The sequence below is a fragment of the Plecotus auritus genome, assembly GCF_963455305.1.
Source record: "Plecotus auritus genome assembly, chromosome: 12".
In the NCBI taxonomy this organism is placed as follows: Eukaryota; Metazoa; Chordata; class Mammalia; order Chiroptera; family Vespertilionidae; genus Plecotus; species Plecotus auritus.
The window spans coordinates 38,542,128-38,563,237 of record NC_137778.1 but is presented as its reverse complement, the minus strand read 5'-3'; the positions used below and the strand labels follow the sequence as shown (position 1 = coordinate 38,563,237).

Below are 21,110 nucleotides of genomic sequence, written 5' to 3'. Positions count from 1 at the left end.
CAGCATTAAATAAAAAATCTAGTTTAAGACCCACGATGTAAATACTCCTTTGCTAGCTCTTGGGGTATGCCTTTGGACCTCCGTTTTCATGTATTTGAAATGATTCGATCACTTATAAGATTTGTTCCATTATACTACTGAAGGCAGTGAGATAAAAAAAGGCCACGAGCTTTGAAGTCACACTGTAAGGCAGCAGGAAGCACCATCAGTAAGAACTAAAACTAGGGGTGGGGGTGGGGGGCAATGGTAAGATATGTACACATATAATACCTTAATAAAAATTTGGGGAAAAAAAAATAAAAGAACTAAAACTAAAAAGCAAACCCCTGGTTTTCTGGTCTCGGTTTGAAAGTCTATTACCAGTTTGACTTTTATTTTTTTTTTTTAATTTATTGATGTAAATAATGGCTGACAAAACTTTTGTTTTCCGCCCCCCCCCCCCGCCCCCTCCCCAGGTAAAGACCAGCCACAGAAAGCTATCAAGCAAGATACATTATTCTCTCCAAAGAAAAACAAAGCCAGAGTCCATGAGCGGCCAGCGGCCATCCAGGAAGCGATGTGGGGACTCGCGCGCGGAGTCCCCCGTGGGCTGCGGGCCTGTGAGCGCTGCAGGGTGTGTGTTAAACAGGCTCTTTCAGTTGCCCACGCCTCCGCTGTCCAGACACCAGCTCAAGCGGCTGGAGGAGCACAGGTACCAGAGCGCCGGACGGTCCCTGCTGGAGCCCCTAATGCAGCGGTACTGGGAGTGGCTCGTGGGCAGAGTCCCCTCCTGGATGGCCCCGAACCTCATCACCATCATCGGGCTGTCCGTGAACATCTGCACAACAGTTTTATTAGTCTTTTACTGCCCTACAGCTACAGAGCAGGTAAGGAATTCCTTCACGCCCGTGGGCCACATTTGTTACATACCAGAAACAGTGTCATTGGGGTTTCTGGTAAAGATCAGATACTCTGACAACCTTCTGTCAACTGTTTTCAAATGACCCGTCACCTAAGATAGTTCAATAAAACTTGCTACTGCAACCTACCTCATGCACTATGGGTACGAGAAACCATACGTAGAGGGTGGACTCTGATTCTGGTAGGTAAATTAATGTTAGTGGGGATGAACACGTACAACGTTCCTTTTAGGATCAGGAAATCTCAGTTCTTTACAAAAGAGTTTTCTTTCTTTTTTGGGGGGGGGCGAGGGAGATGGCTGAATAAAGTCTTGGCAAAGTTTAAAATAATCCGAGAGAGCAGTCTGTGGTAGTGAGGTGGCATGCTGTAAATCAGTCCATCCAAAGTGTTGTCCTCTTCCTTCCAGAGCGATCGTTGAATACCCCTCTTCGCTCCCGTAAACACATGTGGCTGATAGGCCTCAGATATCTCTGTGGTTCTAAAAGGCCAGAGAAGTGTAAGAAAAAGTCAGTATAATGTTTCTCGTGCCCTGTGTCCCGCCGTGGCTGCCATTCAGAAAGGAAACGTGTAATTGCTTAGGGATGCCCTCCCGCGCCTCCTCAGATGCAGTGTCTACTGCTGCTTCCTGTTTCCCTCTGAACGCATTACGTAAAACCAAAACTGAAACTAGGACCCTTGGTCTGAATGGGTGAATAGTTTACTTCTTTGGTTTTAAATTTTCCTTGTCAGAGCCCTAGCTGATTTGGCTCCGTGGATAGAGCATCGGCCTACGGACTGAAGGGTCCTGGGTTCGATTCTGGTCAAGGGCACATGCCCGGGTTTTGGGCTTGATCCCCAGTAAGGGGTGTGCAGGAGGCAGCTGATCATTGGTTCTCTCTCATTATTGATGTTTCTCTCTCTCTCTCTCTCTCCTTTCCTCTCTGAAATTAATAAAAATATTTAAAAAAATAAAATAAAATAAAATTTCCTTGTCAGAAAGTGAACTATGGTAGTTAGGCAGAGGAAAGAATCAAACATTTGTTGCGCCCATATTATTCACAATGGTTGGTCACACGGAACCCAAGAAAATAGGAGGTGATTCTCAACTCAAGGTGTTAAAAGTGACCCTGAACCATGTGTCATAATGGCCACACATTTCTTGTATGTTTTAAGCTTTAAGTAACAATTTTCTAAGTAGTCATGTCATATGATTTGTCATCATCTGTCCCTTTTGGTTTTCATCAACTCATAGTTGATTTTTTTTCCCCCAGAACTCATTTCCCCCTTATCCTTGAATAACTAGTTTTGATTCCTCTTTGATTACACAAATCTAGTCCATACAAATTGTATGGACATATTTCTGGTTGTTCCTCATTTTCTTTACATCAGTCAGGAAACTTAAAAAACAGAAACCAGTCTAACTTTACATATGATGGAAGACAGTTTCCCAGGGCAGGACTGAAGGCTTACATAGAACAAGGCAGGATGGATAGGGTTACTCGGGTGTGACCCACTGGACAGGGGCAGAGCAACAGCCAGTTCCAGGAACCAGCTGACAGTAGGAGGGGATTTCCCGGAAGCCACCTCTGTTCTGGCCCGGGGCCATCTGCACCTGGCCAGCAGGCCCTGCAATGGTCAGGCAGGGATCTGTCATGAACTAGTCTCCTCCTCCACAAATATGTCCTGGGATTCTTTCTTTTTTTAAAAAACAATATATTTTTTTATTGATTTCAGAGAGGAAGAGAGAGGGAGAGAGAGATAGAAACATCCATGATGAGAGAGAATCATTGAACGGCTGCCTCCTGCACGCCCCACACTGGGGATCGAGCCTAAAACCTGTGCATGTGCCCTGACCTGGAATCTCACCATGACCTGGTTCATAGGTTGACGCTCAGCCACTGAGCCACACCGGCCTGGCTGTCCTTGGATTCTTTATTACCTGTTCTTTGAGCTGTTTTACAAGTAGCTTACTTGGGGACCTAACAGCTACTTCCAGAGGAATTTGCTCCAGATTTCCCACCTCTTTAGAGATACAGAAGAACAACAGGGAAATGGGTCAATTCCAGTAAAAGCCTTCCAGTTGTACTGAGTTTGTATGTTTTTTGTTTTTGTTTTATATTTCAGAGAGGAAAGTTAGAGGGAGAGAGAGAGATCGAAACATCAATGATGAGAGGGAATTATTGATCAGCTGCCACCTGCACACCCCCACTGGGGATGGAACCCGCAACCCGGTCGTGTGCCCTTGACCGGAATCGAACCTGGGACTCTTCAGTTGCAGGCCGACACTCTATCCACTGAGCCATATGGGCGAGGGCTAGGATGGACTTGTTTAAGCCAGTGTTTCCCACATGAGTTTAGCATGGAACTTTTCTTTCCATGTAATACCTGTAAACATCTTGAAAGATACAATTTGGGAAACACGATACTATATTATTCACTCATTGGCTCTTAGAATCTAAATGTTAGAAAGAATCTTGTAGAAATTACTGAGTCTTATGGATCATGGGATTTCTGTAATGTCCCTGGGAAGTGTTCTCCAGTTTCTGCTTGAGCGTGGTACTAATTAAGGAATTTAATTCTTTCACAGTGCTGATTGTTTCGGAATGTTTTCATTATGTAGCACCTGGATCTTCTCTCCCAGAGCTTGCAACCAGTAGTGCTTCTCTGGAAAACGAAGATAAAACATATTAGCCAACCACCGTCATGAGTGTGTCTCAATAGTCTTGCTTTTCTTGTGTTATTGCGCAGGCACCCCTGTGGGCATATATTGCCTGTGCGTGTGGCCTTTTCATCTACCAGTCTTTGGATGCCATAGATGGGAAACAGGCGAGAAGAACCAATAGTAGTACTCCTTTGGGAGAACTTTTTGATCATGGTTGTGATTCACTATCCACAGGTACTATTGATTTTTTTAAATATTAATGCTTAATAGTGACAAAGGGGATGTGACAAACAACGTTAGAATCAATAGGAGGTTTATGGTGGAATAATGGTTATCAGAATGGTGATTTTATGTAAGTTTCAGTATTTCCAAAAAACTGTAGAACTGGTTAATGTTTGTTCATTATTAGCTGTGTTGGGAAATTTAGAAATTATATTAATTTCCACTGAAGTTCTTTGTAACCGGAAGTATTATTGTTTTGGCACCAGTTATTTTTCAAAATCTTATGGCATTGTCGTCATCATCAAAAAAATCTCATAAATTATAGATGTGAGTACAATAGTGGGAGACCAGGAAATCCCTAGTCTTTATATTTAGATGGATGTTTTGTAGACATTTAAAATTATATCGTAGATTTGGGTTACAATTATGAGAAAAGGACTAGAAAAACACACTAATATGTGATAGTTGAGTTACTGTAGTTAGATTATAGGTGATATGTCTCTGTTTGTACTGTGTGTAAAATAATATCTCAGTACCTTTTTAGGGGGCCAGACAAGAGAATTAGGAACTAAATGACAGTTTCTAACTAGTCTCCCCGCACCACCACCACCCACACACTTATTTTTAATTAGTTCTTTAGGTGGTTTCTTGTCATTTGGCATAGCAATGAAAAGATTTTAAAAGAAAAACAAAACCCTCAATAGTTTCACCTCGTGGACTCAGATTTGCAGATGGGGGTGCACATTAAAGTTACTGTTTCTGTGTATTCTGGCAGCAGAATGATAGGTATCCTGTTTCATTTTACGTGATAGTCATTTTTGCTCCGTAGTTTGAGTTCAAAACTTTTATAGGGAAGTCCATAACGATATCTGCTAAGAAAAGACGGCTATCGATCTGAAACAAGTAGGTCCCTTTGTGAATTATTTTTTTCTTTTATTTTTTAAAAATATTTTTTTATTGATTTGAGAGAGAGAGAAACCTCAATGATGAGAGAGAATCATTAATCGTCTGCCTCCTGCACACCCCACACTGAGGATTGAGCCCGCAACCCAGGCATGTGCCCTGATCGCACTGACCAGGAATGGAACTGTGACCTCCTGGTTCATAGGTCAATGCTCAACAACTGAGTCATACCGGCCAGGCTAGTTTTTCTTTCTTTTTGACTCTGCCTTGTCTTTTTTTTTTTTTTTTTTTTTTACTGCTCATTAGTACACTATCACTAAGTTGGGAGAATACTCAAAAAAAAAAAAATGCTAAAGTATTTTAGTTGCTTTCAAAAACTTAGGTTTCACTAAGTGGTGTAGAGTCCGTGAGGTCCGAAAGGTTGGCGACCGCTGGTGTAGAGAAAGAAAAGATTGAAATTACAGGGCAGCCCTAGCTGGTTTGGCCCAGTGGATAGAGTGCTGGCCTGCGGACTGAAGGGTTCCGGGTTAGATTCCGGTCAGTGGCACATGCCCGGGTTGCTGGCTCCATCCCCAGTGGGGGACAGGCAGGAGGCAGCCGATCAATGATTCTCTCTCATTATTGATGTTTCTGTATCTCTCTCCCTTTCCCTTCCTCTCTGAAATCAATAAAAATATATTTTTTTAAAAAAAGAAATTACAGGGTAAACTATAATGTAAAAGATTATATTCTTTCTTGTTTATCATTGATAACTGAGATTGTACATTTACAGCATGTCTTTCTTTTCCCTCCACTAAAATCATTTCAGCTCATTGTGGGGCTGTGTGTGTGTGTGTGTGTGTGTGTGTGTGTGTGTGTTTAATCCTCACTCGAGGATATTTTTCCATTGATTTTTAGAGAGAGTGGAAGGAAGAGGGAAAGAGAGAGAGAAATATTGGTAAGATAAACACATCGATTGGTTGCCTCCTTGCCCCAACCAGGGCCCAGGCCGGGGAGGAGCCTGCAACGGAGGTACGTGCCCTTTCGGTCCACAGACCAATGCTCTATCCACTGAGCCAAACCGGCTAGGGCAGCTCAATGTTTCTTTCTTCAGCTTGTTCAGGTGTGCATTGTGATCCTTCTTTTTCAGTGTTTGTGGTTCTTGGAACTTGCATTGCAGTGCAACTGGGGACAAATCCCGATTGGATGTTCTTCTGTTGTTTTGCTGGGACGTTCATGTTCTATTGTGCGCACTGGCAAACATATGTTTCCGGAACATTGCGATTTGGAATGTAAGTAGCACTTAATGGTTATTTTGTTTTATCTTTCAAGCAACAAGAAAGTTGCTTATAGGTATTTGAATATTAGGTATTGGTCAAATTATAAAATTAGTTTAGTAAATGAAAGAAGTTGAGCACCCTCATTGTTTTAGCTATTACCTAAGGGTCTCCATTATGTGTCCTTCTATCACAGTATTTTTGTTTTTTTATTTTTTTTTAATTGATTTCAGAGAGGAAGGAAGAAGGAGAGAGAGATGGAAATATCAATGATGTGAGAGAATCATTGATCAGCTGCCTCCTGCACGCCCCCCTGCTAGGGATCGAGCCCGCAATCCAGGCATGTGCCCTGACCAGAATTGAACTGTGACCTCCTGGTTCATAGGTTAACGCTCAACCACTGAGCCACACCAGCCGGGCCTGTGTTTTATTTTGATCTATGAAAATTCATTTTCAGGAAAGAAAAAGATAATAAGAGCAAAGAGCAACTCTAATTTCTAAATATCATAGCTTAATAAGGTTTTATTCTTTTCACGTTTTATTTATGAATCTATAAAAATATAAGCTCTTGGTAATTTGATTGACATTATCACACCATATAGGTTATTACTGCCAACAAAAAGCCTAAGAATTTAAAAATAAAATACAAAAACTCCCTTCAAACTTCAAAGTGAATAGTTCAGCGTAGTGATCCATAAATATTAATGAGTAAACCAGTCTCGGAATGAAGTTAAGGGTGGCATTGACCAGCTGGTGTTTAATTAAGTATCACAGTTCCTATTTATACTGCTCAAGTTAGTCTTTTACTTTTTTCATGGTATAAGATTAAAAGAAGGAACTTGAAAAAAGACTCAGACTACATCATGAAATGTCAAAATAAAAATCTGATGGTAAATGATAGGAGATCATCTTAAGCTAGTCTCTGATTAAGATGAATCATTGATGGAATTTTGAATTTTAGATCCGTAACGAATCTAGTTGTTCACGTTTTGAAAAATACAGAGTGCATAGAAAGTCAGGCGTTCCCTACAAGTTAGTTGAGATGACTTTTGCTAAACTTATTTAAGTATAATTTAAGATGTTCTTAACTTAAGACAGTAACTAAATAATTATTAATATTTTGGATATTAACTAAGAGACATGTCTCAATAATTTCAAAATAAAGGGGTTTAGAGAACATGTTTAAGGCCCATTTTAAGATGTTATCCTTATTATAAGAGACAATAGTAGATGTGAATGTCCAATTGAAGACTGTATGCATTCATCAGCAGTTTAAAAATGATCAGTGCTCAGAAAATATTTAAAATTTCTGATAGTATTTTTTAAAAGTGCTGTTTGAAAATATTATGTACCTATTTTTTTTCTCCTCAGACTTCTACGATCACTTGATTTGCCCTAATTAAGTGATGGTACTGTTTTCAAAGATAGAATTTTTACTCTCTGGATTTCACATAGTTTGTGTTTCATGGTGTGATCTCAGAGTTAACTTTCAGGCCCTTGTTTTGAAAAGGTATCTATCACCTAGCCCTAATCTGTTCTCTTTCCCTTTAAGTAAAGCAGCATCAGCCATGTGGTGTGAGCACTGAAGGAAGGAGAGCAAAAGCCATGGAAGCAGGGGAGGTGTTCGTGGGCATGATTTGCCATGACAGCTTTCTGTTTGCCAGTCTTAGAGTTTTCCTGGTGGCGTATTCCTTTGACGAAATACGTACTTGGAGAACTGCGGGCAGGGCCATATCATTAGCGCATCAGATGCCTGTGGGCGAGTGGCAGGAGATAGGGCTGGAGAAGACCCAGGAAATCCAGGGCCTTTGTCCTGCCAAGAAATGTGAGCTCTGATCCTGAGTCTGGGGGGGACCTTTGCAGGGCCTCACGCAGGATCAGTCTGACAGCATTTTGATGAGCGGATTGGAGTGGGCTGTGACGGAAGGAGACCCCTTAGGAGGCATCAGCACAATGAATGTGAGGAATGAACTAGCACAAAGACAGTGCTGTGGAAGAGGAAGGGGGAGGGTGGAGGTTTAAGAGGTAGAAACTGTAGGGCATCTCTGTCTGGATATGGAGAGTGAGAGCGAGCAGACACTGGCATGGCTCCCAGATCACCTTCCCAGGTGGGTGGATGGAAGGTAGAGAGAGGCACTACGGGAAAAGGAGCCTTTTGAGAGAGGGACAGGAAGGGAGGTGAGAGAGAGAAACATTGATTTGTTGTTCCATTCAATTATGCATTCATTGATGGATTCTTGTATGTGCCCTGACTGGGGATCGAACCCCAAACCGTGGCATGGGGATGGCACTCAAACCATGCGAGCTACACATCCAGGCCAGAGGAGCCTATTTGAAGGGAGAGTTCTAGCTAGGAGATGTATATGGGGAATTTTAGACGTCAGATAGGATAAGAATAGCAGAAAACATAGAAAGCAAGCCTAGAAAGATGCCCACGAAATTGAACAGCCGGAGTAGGAGGAGGCATACCGGAATGGGTTTTGAAAGAGAACAATGCTAAGTGCTGCCAAGACTTAAAATGAGGACAGAAGAGTGTACAGTGAATTTGGCAGTGTGAGGCCGTCAGAGCGGTTTCTCTGTAGTGGTGGGTAGGAGCCAGACTGTGGGGATGACAAGTGAAAGGAATACATAAGCACCCAGCGCAGGTTACGTACAGAATGGGTGGCTGTGGTGGGAAGCAGCAAGAGAGGACGTGGGCTCAAAGGAGGGAGGTTTTATATTCTGTAAAAGTTAATTCCCATTAATTTTAATGGGAAAGGTCCCAGCATACACAGGAAGTCAGTCGACTAGAGAGGAGTGTAGGGTAAAGACAGGAGCGACTGGCACTGCCTTACAATGGTGTGAAAAATCACAGGGAGATACTGAGGCCAGTTTGAGTTTAACATCTCAGTTTAAATGCAACAGTACTATAAGGGATTGCTTTTGATTTGGGAAAATTGTATACCGTTTTCTGAAATCCTGCATTCACATTAAGGCAACGCTGAATTGATATTTTTAAATTAAAAGTAAGTTACCACATTCATAGAAGTATGCTGCAAATGCTTTACATTTAAGAAGGTATTTATCCAATGCCAATGCATATGGAGCAATAAAGATAATTTTAAAGAAGTTCTGAAAATGCCGTTTTGGAGTTCCCATGTTTTGCGAGAGCACGTGGAAGAGCAACGTGTCTAATGAAGTCAGGGCTGTGTCGTGGAGGAGAAGCCCAAAATGTGTTTCGTTTAATTAGGAAAGAGCAAGGTCAGCTCTCAAACGTAGTTCGAATAAAGGAATTTTTAAAAGCCCTTTTGCTTACTGAGAGGAAGGAAGCAGCCTTAGGCCCCTTAGGAATTTTATTTTTAAATACTTTTAATTATTTTGATGTTTACACACATGCGTGAAAAAAATCACAAGGATTTTTTTTATATATACCATAAATTCAGGTTGCTGTATCTTTAATAACCTTACAAAACAATATATTTGCCAAATAAGAAATTTGTATTTGTTTTTCTTAGTCTCCTAATGTCACTGTTTTCAGTTCCTGTTAGATGTGCTCTTAGTATCTTGAATAAAAAGGCCCAGTAATTTTTTTTTTTTAAATATATTTTATTGGTTTTTTACAGAGAGGAAGGGAGAGGGATAGAGAGCTAGAAACATCGATGAGAGAGAAACATCGATCAGCTGCCTCCTGCACACCTCCCACTGGGGATGTGCCCGCAACCAAGGTACATACCCTTGACCGGAATCGAACCCGGGACCCTTCAGTCCGCAGGCCGACGCTCTATCCACTGAGCCAAACCGGTTTCGGCAAGGCCCAGTAATTTAATTCACCCATTACTGACTAATTTCCATTCAGAGTCAGGTATCGTGAGTGGCCGCTGTGAGCTGTACCGGCCAGCACTTTACTCTGCTCACAGGTAAAAGCGGCCTTGTGCAGGCAGCAGCACCCCCCGCACCCTGCCCAGGGCCCCGTCCTGACGGTGCTTCTGGTCTGGCAGAAGAGCTGGTGGATGAGTACTGCTCATCGATCGGACCCTTCCAGGCCCAGCTGAGCCCGCCGGGATGGTTACTAAGCCCGGATGTGAAAGCCTGGGGCGGGAAACAGGCTTAGAGGCTAGAACTTTGTAGAAGGATTGAGTCTGTGGGAGAAGACAAGAATTATGAGTTGAAGCTCATTTGTAAACACTTGTAAAATAGTTTTTAAATTGTCGATTATATTAAATGCAAGAGTTCACATTTCCTCTCTTAAGGTCTAAACCCTCCATATCCAGGTTTTTTTTAATGTATAACATGTAGATATCTGTAGAATCATTTTAATAAATTAAATGCTTAGAAACCCTAAACAATCTTTAATGAACTATATTTATGCAAACCATGGGCCTTAAAAAAATCTTTAAGATAGAACTCTTTCTTAAATTATCATTTCAGAAAAAAACAACCCTCTTTTATTTATTTATTTATTTATTTATTTATTTATTTATTAATATATTTCATTGACTTTTCAGAGAGGAAGGAAGAGAGATAGAGAGTTAGAAACATCGATGAGAGAGAAACATCAATCAGCTGCCTCCTGCACACCCCCCACTGGGGATGTGCCCGCAACCAAGGTACACACCCTTGACCAGAATCGAACCAGTCCGCAGGGCAACCTATCCACTGAGCCAAACCTGCCAGGGCAACCCTCTTTTAAAAAAAAATAAATCTATTTTTATTGATTTCAGAGAGGAAGGAAGAGGGAGAGATAGAAACATCAATGATGAGAGAGAATCATTGACAGCTGCAACCCGGGCATGTGCCCTTGACTGGAATTGAACCTGGGACCCTTTAGTCCTCAGGCCATTTGCATATTTATAACATCATTTGCTCAATATTATTCACTTAATATAAATTTATGTTGCTATGAAAAAAGCTCCTAGATTTATTGAATTTCTAGTCCCACCTGCAGTTCCCTTGGCAAGGCCAGACCAAATGATTTTGCGGGCCTTATATGGCCCAAGGGCTGGACGTTCCCCACCCCTGCTCTAAAGAATAAATAGTTGAAAACCTCCTAGTCATTAAAAACTGTTGCCTATGAACGTCTGATCCACTCCCTGTGCATTGGAAACGAGGAAACTTCCTGTGGAATGCCTTGATAGGATCTGGATCTGTAAATGTTTAAGATTTATCACGGGGATTATTGAACACCAGAGATTTCCCTTTAGTTTCGGTTTTCCTGTGTATTTTTTCTCAGCAATGATTCATTCATTTGGACTCTGCCCATTTTATAAAAAAAGTCATAAGTAATATCCTAAAACAACTCTATGAATGTAAAGCCTTAGTGTAGTTTGGACTCTGGGTCAGCAGGTGAAATTGTGGGCCTCGATCATTAGCACTCCTTGCTTCTTAGGTTTGATTGTGCCCATTTTATTTGGAGCCTGTTCTAAACCACTAGCTTTTTTCTTTTTCTTTTATTTTTTTTTAAATTTAAATTCCTTATTGTTTAAAGTATTACGAGTCTCCTTTTTCCCCCATTGACCTCGCCCTGGCCACCCCCACCCCCAAACTAGGATTTTTCTTGTCACCAAAATTTTTTCAGCGATTGAATTGGATGTTTTATTTACTTTGACCACTAATAAACGTTCCCAGTGTGGTAGAGAGTGATAGCTGAAGAGAAAGAGGAGAGGATAAGATTCTGGACTAGAGATGATCAGGAAGCAGAACAATGAAAAAGCCACTTTGGTTTTTGCTCTAACCAGTTCCTCAAGGTCACCCTTCCCCACTCGCCCTTGCCCCTTCATGTGTTGATGTTACTGAGAGCAGAGGTAGGGGCGAGGTGAGTGTGGGGTAGTGAAGGGATGCGAGATATCCGTGGTTTCCCAAACACATAGATGTCTGTACATTGGGGCTTCCGGGAAGCATTAATCCACAGGCCTGTCCGCATAGGTCCTGGCACTCATGGTACCTACCTCCCAGACGGTGTGATTATTTCCCAAACCATTCCTAGGTCATTGAGAGCTGACTTGCGTTTTTAGTTCTAGTGTTTCCAGCTGCCGATTTACAAGTCATTTATTCAGTGTTATTGTTTTAATTTTTATGCTTTGATACTACTTGGATTTGGGTAAGAAACGTCCATGTATGCATAGGACAGCAGTAGAATTGTATAAATCGTATCGTTGAATCTTTAGATGTCTTTATAAGGAGAATGCTACGTTTTAAATCTCGCTTTGTTACCTGTTTTAGTAGGGCTCTCTAGCAGAAGCTCTGAGTAAAGCTATTTTGAAATGTTTGTTTCCTTATGCATAGATTCGATGTTACAGAGTCCCAGATCATAATTATAATATGCCAGCTTCTCACAGGAACCCTGGGACCTTGGTTCTGGAACTTCACGGTAACTGCTAGAATATTCATGCTGTCCAATGAACAATGGCGTGACCTCAATGAAGACAGCACCTTTGTCATGCACAGAGTAATTAAAAAACAAAAAATCAAAAGTCCGGTGGTATTTCACAGGCAAACAGGTTATTAGAAAACGGATAATTTTAATATATAATAGGGCAATAAAAATCCACCCTATTAAACAAAATTTTTAAAAAATAATGTTTTGATGATCTGATGCTAAAAACAATTCTCTCTCCCATTTACCTACTGTAACCAATATCATTTTTGCTCTATGTAATATTTTTAAAAACAAATACCTTTCCACCATGAAATAGAATTCTTTGGGTATTTATATTTTGAAAACAATAAAGCAAGCAGAGTTTTCCTTAGATAAGTCAAGAGAACTTTTTATGGCGATGTAGAAAAGATTCCGTTTACTCTCTTCACTTACTGAGCGTATCACTTAAGCTATGCGGTACTCGGCCTGCTTCTGTGTGCAGTGATTTTGTTTTTTAAAAATTAATGCTACAAGCTGTTCTCGCTTCTGTTTACTATTTTCCTCTCTTGTGCTTTTAAAACTAAGTATCTTTAGCTTTCCTGTTACTATAGTCATCCTTTGACTACTTTCTTTTTCAGGTGTGTGCTTTTTAATATTAAATACATATTTCTGTAGTTAATGCTAAGGGTAACGTATCTTTTTCTTCAGATCTTAGAAGTCTGATTTTGACCTTAGGACTTTTAAAATTTCAAGATTTATTAGGAAATGGTTTCCCACTAGAATAGGCCAGAATCCTTCACACTTTAGAATGAAAGAGTTTATTTACAAGAAAAATAGAGCTTAGATTCTGTTTATTTTATGAATCTAGTTATTCAGTGGCATTAACAATGACTTTGGGGACAAGTCAATAGTGAGGGATATTCTACAACTTTTTTTTTTCATCAAATAAATTTGGCATGTGGAGAATACTGAGTACTATAGGCATGTTTTAAGAACAAAACTAAAGCCATTTCCAATTGACTTCACAATATATTTTCATAATTATTTGTGGAATTTCCTTCTGGGGTAGAATAATGTGCCTCGTTCAGGATGTCACCCTTTAGCACTCCTTTCCTGTTCACCTCTCTTTGGTACTTTCTCCGAAGATCTGAGGCTTTATGCTCACTGCAGTTGTCTAGATTTATAATTTTTCATAGCTCATCTGTTACTATTAATTACATTCACCAAAGGTCACTGTCACCACTATTCCTAAAGAAATTAATAGTCAAGATATTGACTATATTGTTTACTGTCACTGTGTTTATCTGTGATAACTGAGTGCCCTACATTTAGAGGTCCCTCCTATTAAAATGTTTGTGGAAACTAATGCATTTTCATCTTAACATGAAAGATGCCTTTCCTCCACATACACTGCCTTCCCTTTCACCAGTTGCTGCGAATCTGCAGATGTTTTCTTTTGCTTTTAGTATTTGCCACTGTAACTGATTTGCTCATTTAAATGAAATGGTCAGATGTACTTTTTTCTCCTACAGAGTTCAGGGGAAAAATAAGCTTCACAACGAGTGGCTATTTCTAATTTGTTTCCAAATTAATTTCATTTATTAGCATCGAAACTTCCTATATCAGCTATTGCCTGTTGGGTTGTGCCATTTTAGAGAAAATTGTGTTAGAAGACGAGAAGCGTCATCCTGAAACGTATAAACGTCTCAGTGAGAGCAAGTTAAACACCTGTGACAGACGTTTGTTGATCATAGTCTAAAATTTAGAAGAGTTTGGTCAGCATTGCGTAGGAACAACACTGACTATCTCTGTCACGGGCCCCTGGAAGTCACTTAGCCTGTCTTCCTAAATTTCTCATCTATAGGATGGTGGTAATAGGTCCTGCCTCCTGGCATGATTTTTAAGATTAAGAGTAAAAAAAAAAATGTAATGTGTTAACTATAGTGACTGGCATATAATAAGTGGTCATTACCATTATTATTAATTTTCAGACCTGTGTTAGTAACTCCCAATGGTTTCCAGGTTTCTTCCGGAATTGACGGTGCTAGTTTGAGTGGGATCCCTTTATTTTAACTCCAAGATGATTACTCAGCGAGGTGAAGGGACTGTTTTCCAAGATGAGCAGGACAGGCTGCCCCTTCGCAAACGGGGATCCCTCTTAGAGGACCTGCTCTACGCCAGCCCTTGGCTATTCTCTTCTTACTCAGAGTCACTAGATAGTTTGTTTTTTGTTTTTGTTTTAAGTCTTCAAAGATAATCTAAAGATCCAGGCAATCATTCACCTGGTAGACAATACTGTTTTAAATAATTCAGCTTATCTCAGAAATAGACTTTCTCTGTATATAACACTTGAATTTAAAATACTCCTAGTTATCACTCAGCTGTACTGGTAGTAATTTTTTAGCATTAATCTAAGCTTGCCATGCCCGGTTTGCCCCTTATCAAGGGCAGGAAGTAAAATATCAGAAGGCAGTGTATTGAATTTCGAGCTAATCTTTACTCCAGGCTACCAGTCTTCACCCCACCCATGGTATTTCTGGTAACGTACATAAGGAATGCCTTATTCTGGTTGTGCACGTGCCCTAGCACCTGAGGTCCATTCTGTAGTTAATAGCAGTCTAATCTTTGAATAGGATTCCAGGCACCTTCACTGACTTTTTGAATAAAATGCTTCTTTTGAAATAATAGCTCACAAGTCAAACTGTACAAATCAGGGTTTCTTTGACTTGGTGAATTTAGCCCTAGTGCTTGTGTTAAGCAAGCTGGTAGCCAACCCAGATTACAACACAATTATATTTGCTGTGTATAGTTTAAGAAAAAAAAAATTATGTTTGCAAATTTGCAAGTATATCTTTGAAATGCTCACAATACGTAAAACATTCTGGGCAAAGGTGATTAACATGCTTATCAACTCTCACCGAATGTCAGTTAAATCCCTTCACACCCTCACTTAGTACTGAGTCGTCTTGGAGTTCGAACCAAGTGCATGTGGTAGGTATCCCAGTTCGGGGCTTTGTAAAGATCTTTCATGTTTTCTATTCTCTTTTACATTTATCCAAGGTACAAATAATTGCATGAGGTTCCCTCCATTTTTATTTTGTAATTCTATACTTCTGGCCCTTCCCCTCCCAAAAGGCTACTTCATATATCCAGCAAAATGTTGTAAGATGTCTACCCTCCACCCGAGACAGAGTCGATCATCTTTGACACCTGCTTAGTCTCCTGAGTCTGCTACTGAGTGTAATTTTCCTTATTGGCAACACCACTCACCAGGTCAGCTCTACAGATTCTTTTTAGCCTAATCCAGTCCATTTCCCCCCCGCAAAAAAAATGTGTATATCAAGATAACTGCATCACTGTATGTTTGCAGCTTAATCAGCTTGTTTAAAAAACATTCTTGAGCAAACAAAGCTCAGTTTTTCTTAGTGGTGAGAGACTGGTTTCAGCCTAGTTACTGGCTATGGGTGTGAGAGCTTCCGACCCTTCACCTGTTTGCTTTCAGTGTCAGTTTTAGGAATGAGTGCTCGGCTCTGCTCTGGGCGCTGAACCCCCTTGCTGTTGTTGATGTCTATTTTTCTTAGACTTTAAAAAAAAAAAAGTTTGCTTTCTTAACAGATAAATGATTCACTTAGTTTAAAAAGTAACATTATACAAAAGATAAGCCGTTAGTCTCCCCCCAGCTTCCTCTCCCAGCGGGCTGGTTCCCACACTGCCCTCCACTAGTAACTACTGTTCCCAGTTTACGCTTTATCCTTCCGGGAACTTGTTACGTAATTAATGGCAAAAATAAAAAAATAGAATAGTTTTTTATACAGAAAAAGTAACATATACACAATCTAGAACATAGTTTTGTGTTTTGTTTTTACCTAATATGTCGTTCATATGTGTCTGTATCACTGTAGGGAGCTGCCCCACTCTTTTTTTAAAAGCTACCCAATATTCCGTTGAGGGACCTCATTTCTGGGACCACACCCTCATTTCTAATTTGCTATTATAAATAACACGGCGATGGAACACCTTGTGCAAACATGGTGTGCAGGCATACCTGTAGGGTACGTTCTCAACATTCAAAGGCCTTTGGATCCAGTCCTCTGAGGATGAGAGCCTCCAGGTTTGACCAAGTGCCGGCAGGAAGGGAACCCCAGTGTAGGCTTTGCTCCTCAATCTTTTTGCCCGTGTCCTTTTTTCCAGACTCTCGGCCTTCTCATCTCTGCTGCCCTGTTTTTGTACAGGTTTGCCTCTTTTTGAGTGTCAGGTCATCTCCAGCTACCTCGAAGCTAACTCTTGGCTGCTTTCAGTGTCTTCTTTCCAGAAATCTTAGGGTAGTTGACCTAATAAACATGAGAATCTGACACCTGGGTGAGACTTTTTTCACCCCCCGTACCATGGAAGGCATGAAATGAGGCTGTCTAAAGGGCAGTCCGTTGTACAGGTTCTCCGTGGTTTATGTGACCAGTGAAGGCTCTCCATTTCTTCCGCTGGATACTACAAAGCCGTATTTCAAGATCTCGTGTTATGCAGCAGTACAACGCAACCCTCTGCTTGACACTCAAAATTTAATACACACACTTGGTTTTTTTCTTTTTGGTTGGAAAGGTTAAGCTCTAGTTTTCAGCCCAACCTCAGTCAGAAACTTCCTTTGGAAAGGAGGGGTTTTTATTGCTCTGTGAAATTTATCAAATTAAATGAAAAGGCTCTGGATTTTATTTGACTTTGCTCATAACCAATTTGTGACACCTCCTCTTCCCCTTTCCTCGATATTTGAGATTTTTGTCGATTGTGCATGATAGAGGAACGCTGCTAAGCTTGCAACTAATGAACTTGAAATTGTTGTGAGTAATTCTGCTTTTTTGGCTTTTTGTACCTAATCAGAATTGATGTGACTGAAGTGCAAATCTTCATAATAATCATGCATTTGCTGGCAGTGATTGGAGGACCACCTTTTTGGCAATCTATGGTAATTTCGTTCACATTGTGTACCCCATGTCATGCATGTTGTCTTTTGCTTGTGTTTCTCATATAGGGTAACGCGGTTACAGGGTGAAATGTAAAATTACTTTGTTCTTTCTGAAAACGAAAGGCACACAGCATTCGGACACCAACTTCTCTAGGGCCCGGTGGATTTCACCAGCACAGATACGTGGTGCTCCCTGGGCTGGTTTTCAAGGCGCTCTCCAATTACGACCTGTCACTCCATGTTATAGCTGAGGAAACAGCAGGGAGCGTATGAGTTAACCAATGATAAGGTTAAACTGGCCCTTTTATTCTCTTTCGGAACTCAGTTTTTTTTGTCATATGCTTAAAGCTGAATGGCAAATTTGGGGTAGGAAGTTAACTCTGGCCCCCAAACCGAACAGATGCTATTGAAGCCAGTGCCAAAGGGGTTTTCTGGTGTTTTTTGGTTTTTTTTTTAACAAGCCATGCCCTAGATTTTTCAACCTGACCTAAAATATAGGCTCCCCTGCAGTCCCAAATTCTTTTCCAGAAACCTCTGGAAGAGGGACTGTGATACATGTGACATGGAGGCTGAGAACACAGGCTCAGGGGGCCGACTCACAGTCGGCCCCAGCTCCAGTGTCCTGTGGGACTTCACCTGTCAGCTCTGCTGCTTACTCCCTCCTCTGTACAGTGAGGACAGTAGCCCCGATCCCATCGGGTGATTTTGTGGATTAAATGAGTAAATATGTGTAAAGCACTTAGAACGGAGCCCATCACATAATAAGCTTCAAATGTTGCTGTTTTTAGGGTTAGAATGTACCTTCCAGATCTGAGCCAAAGTAGTTTGTCCTCCCTGGTCTGGTTAACCACGACCACACCCACCATCCGTGCAGAGTACAGTATTTGTCACTTACTAGGTGTTACCTTACCAAAAAGATTTACTGCTCCTGCACAAACATAATTCTTAAAAACCGGATTAATTTTAAGGTATAAGGGAAGTTTACTGAGCAAGAGTTTTCCCTCACCTAAGTCACTTTATGATGGTAAATTAGATACTTGAGGAAGTGAAATTAACACACTTCCCTAAGTATGTATTGCCAGAAATTATTTAATGCCCCTTATTTGGGGGGGGGGGGGGGCGGCGCTGGGGGATGCAGGAATAAAAATAATCCATAGTCAACCAGAAAAAGTTTGAAACCATTCAGTCATGCACGTAATATGTACATAATATCATTCAGGTTCACATCTTTCCTACACGTAGTCTCAAAGCCAATACGGTCTTCAGTGAAATCTGACATCTATAGATTTCACTAGAGAATTTTATTACTTTTGCTCTCCACTAGGTTAATAGTTATTTTTTATATAGATCAAATTTATATAACTGCATTTTAAAAATAATTCAGCCACAGAGGAAGGATTTTTCTTTTCGTAAAACTAGATCATGAAGCCTGTAAAGCCTACCTCCACTTACATGTGTTATATGGCTTTGTGTTTTATACCAAAATCTCCATCCCCCCCCCCCCAATTATTTTGAATATCTTAAACATAGATAAATAACCAGTTTAGCATACTGATGACAAAAAGGAAATGGGATTCTGGCTTGATCATCCAGAAACAAGCCAGCATCAGATAGGTACACCTGTCCGTCTAGTTATCCTTATCAGTATGACGTACATGGAGCACTGTTGTACGTGAAGTTATATACCCACTTAGGCTACACACATCTCATTTTTTGGCTTTTGCCTGGCAGTAAATTTGCTGCAGGTATACTTGTTGCCTTTTTTAAATTAGGATTTATACACACATCACAGATGTAACTTTTCTTAAAGGATCAAATATTTTGTCCTATCTTTATTGATAATTAAGAAAGTATAATCATCCTTTTTTATTAAATGTTTTACAAGGGACCCTCAGGTCCCAGGCTGACCTGGAGTTCGCAGACCCACCCGTCCAGTTTCAGGGTTAGTGAGGTCAGTTGCAGAGGGAAACCCCCGCCCTGTCTTACCCGCATCACTGATCATCCTGTCACCGTCACTGGATGAAAAGGGAGGAGGACTTCACCTCGTGGTGCTGTCTGGGGGCATAGAGAAAAGGTCTGTGTTCTCTGAGCAGCCCCCAGGACAGTCCCATCACTGACAGCAGGCCACTGTATGTCACTGTTTTCTTCCTACTTGGCCCTAAGCATTCATTGCTGAATACGTTCATTCAGGAAGGATTGCTATGTGTAGTGTTCCCACTTATTTGTGTGCCAAAATGGAGAGACGGTTTGTTCAGGGCCGAGATGTGAAATTTTCATCTCTTCCGAGGTTGATGTCCTAAAATGGAAAATGCTTTCTAAATTCTCATTCAAAAGCTTTTACTAATATTCAGAAAGCAAATTTATGGCAAACAAACAGAAACAGTGCAGGTGTCTTCATAAAGCTGGTTGCAGGCGGTCAGCTACCGTGCCCAGGTAAGTGGTTCATGTTGCTGCGTATGGAGCACACATTCTTGCTGCTCCTCTTTCTCTTCAAAGAGACCAGTTTTTACCAAGGTTGTAGTTCATGTTGGTTTGGTTCGGTTGGGTATTTTTTGTCTTGTTTTTCTTTTTTTTTTTAAGGAAAAAATATTTTTATGCACAAAAGTCCACTAGAGCGTGGTTTACATGTTGCAAGAAATAAAATAACACATTTTTGTGTGTGTATTGCTTCCCAAAAGAATATATCCGTTTGAAATGCCTGGGAACTGTCTGTTACCGGATCACTCTTTTGAAATGGGGCGGGGGGGGGGGGGGGACATAAAACTTTATTATACACACAAATAATCCCCACGTGGTTACCTTCACTGACATTTGATTCTTGTAAATGTACTAGTTGATTAAATGTGTGTGTATTAAGCCATGAGACACCTTATTCATTAGGTAGAACTGAAGACCTACTAGGTAGTGTAATTTATATCTCGTTCTTAAACTAAAAGACTTAAGAAGTGGGGGTTTTCTTAAAGGTAGACACTAATTATTGTTACATTGTCTTTTCATAGAATTCACTTATATTAAAAGTATTTACAAATAGTCATAGTCCACATTCTTTGGAAGAAAGTATCTATACTCAACATAGTACTTTCTATTTTTGCTGAAATTTATAGAACCTATAACAACACTTCATTATGCTCATAAGAAAACTAGTGTAACAGTTAGTATTACACTAGAAATGTAGAACCAATATTCTACATTAATCCAAACCATTGAACCATAACATGTGTCCATTGTTAATCTAGTAAATTGGAGGGTTTAAGATCTTTTTCCATTTCCAACCTTTTAAGACATAAATTACATTCGATTGGTATTACTTTGGAGGCATCATTTCATGGCATGAATCCAGAGGGTTTTTCCCTGGCTGTGGGGCAGGCCCCAGGCCCCAGGGGAGAGCTGTCCTGGCCAGTCTCGGAGGCTCCGAGCTCTGGAGGCCTGAGATAAAGGTGTCCTCGCGCAGCTTTCTGGCTGTTCCTGCAGAGGGGATGCACGTTGGCCACCTTGGATGAGTCCCAGGAGGACAGAGAGAGAGAGACTGGGAAGGACGGAATGCGCCCACCCTCCTTAACCTTGGGTGTGAGGTGACAGTGGCAACACTTCTGGTGCTTTTTGTAAGTGGAGCCGTTGGTGCCGATTTTGAAGGGATCACCGGGAGAGGCTTGGGATTCCGCTGGCCCCAGCTTTCCCTTCACTCTCCTCCAATTTCCTGGTAGCTCACTTCCCTGTTCCCTCTTGGTGTGGGGCCAGGTGTGTCTTTACATTCAAAACTAATCCTACATCGAGAATAAGAGAAAGGGAGATCTTCATCCAGCAGGTGCACACGGAGCCCCTGCACTATGTGGGGCTCTAGAGAGAAGACAAAAATCAACTCGAACACAGTCCTACACCCAGGAGCTGATGTGTTGG

General features: G+C 40.9%; 1 protein-coding gene across 4 annotated transcripts in view; it reads left to right on the top strand.

The window, feature by feature from the left end:
- Nucleotides 1-21,110, top strand: part of CEPT1 (choline/ethanolamine phosphotransferase 1) — a 34,055-nt gene that overhangs the window by 7,889 nt on the left and 5,056 nt on the right. Inside the window, exons 2-5 of one of the 4 annotated variants that reach the window (XM_080648987.1) lie at nt 456-866; nt 3,628-3,775; nt 5,796-5,937; nt 12,184-12,268. In XM_080648987.1, the coding sequence (XP_080505113.1) occupies nt 528-866; nt 3,628-3,775; nt 5,796-5,937; nt 12,184-12,268 (714 nt within the window). In that variant the 5' untranslated portion in view covers nt 456-527. Of the gene's footprint in view, nt 1-455; nt 867-3,627; nt 3,776-5,795; nt 5,938-12,183; nt 12,269-17,128; nt 17,214-21,110 lie in introns of all 4 variants that reach the window. The other 3 variants (XM_080648986.1, XM_080648989.1, XM_080648988.1) reach the window with 3 other exon arrangements.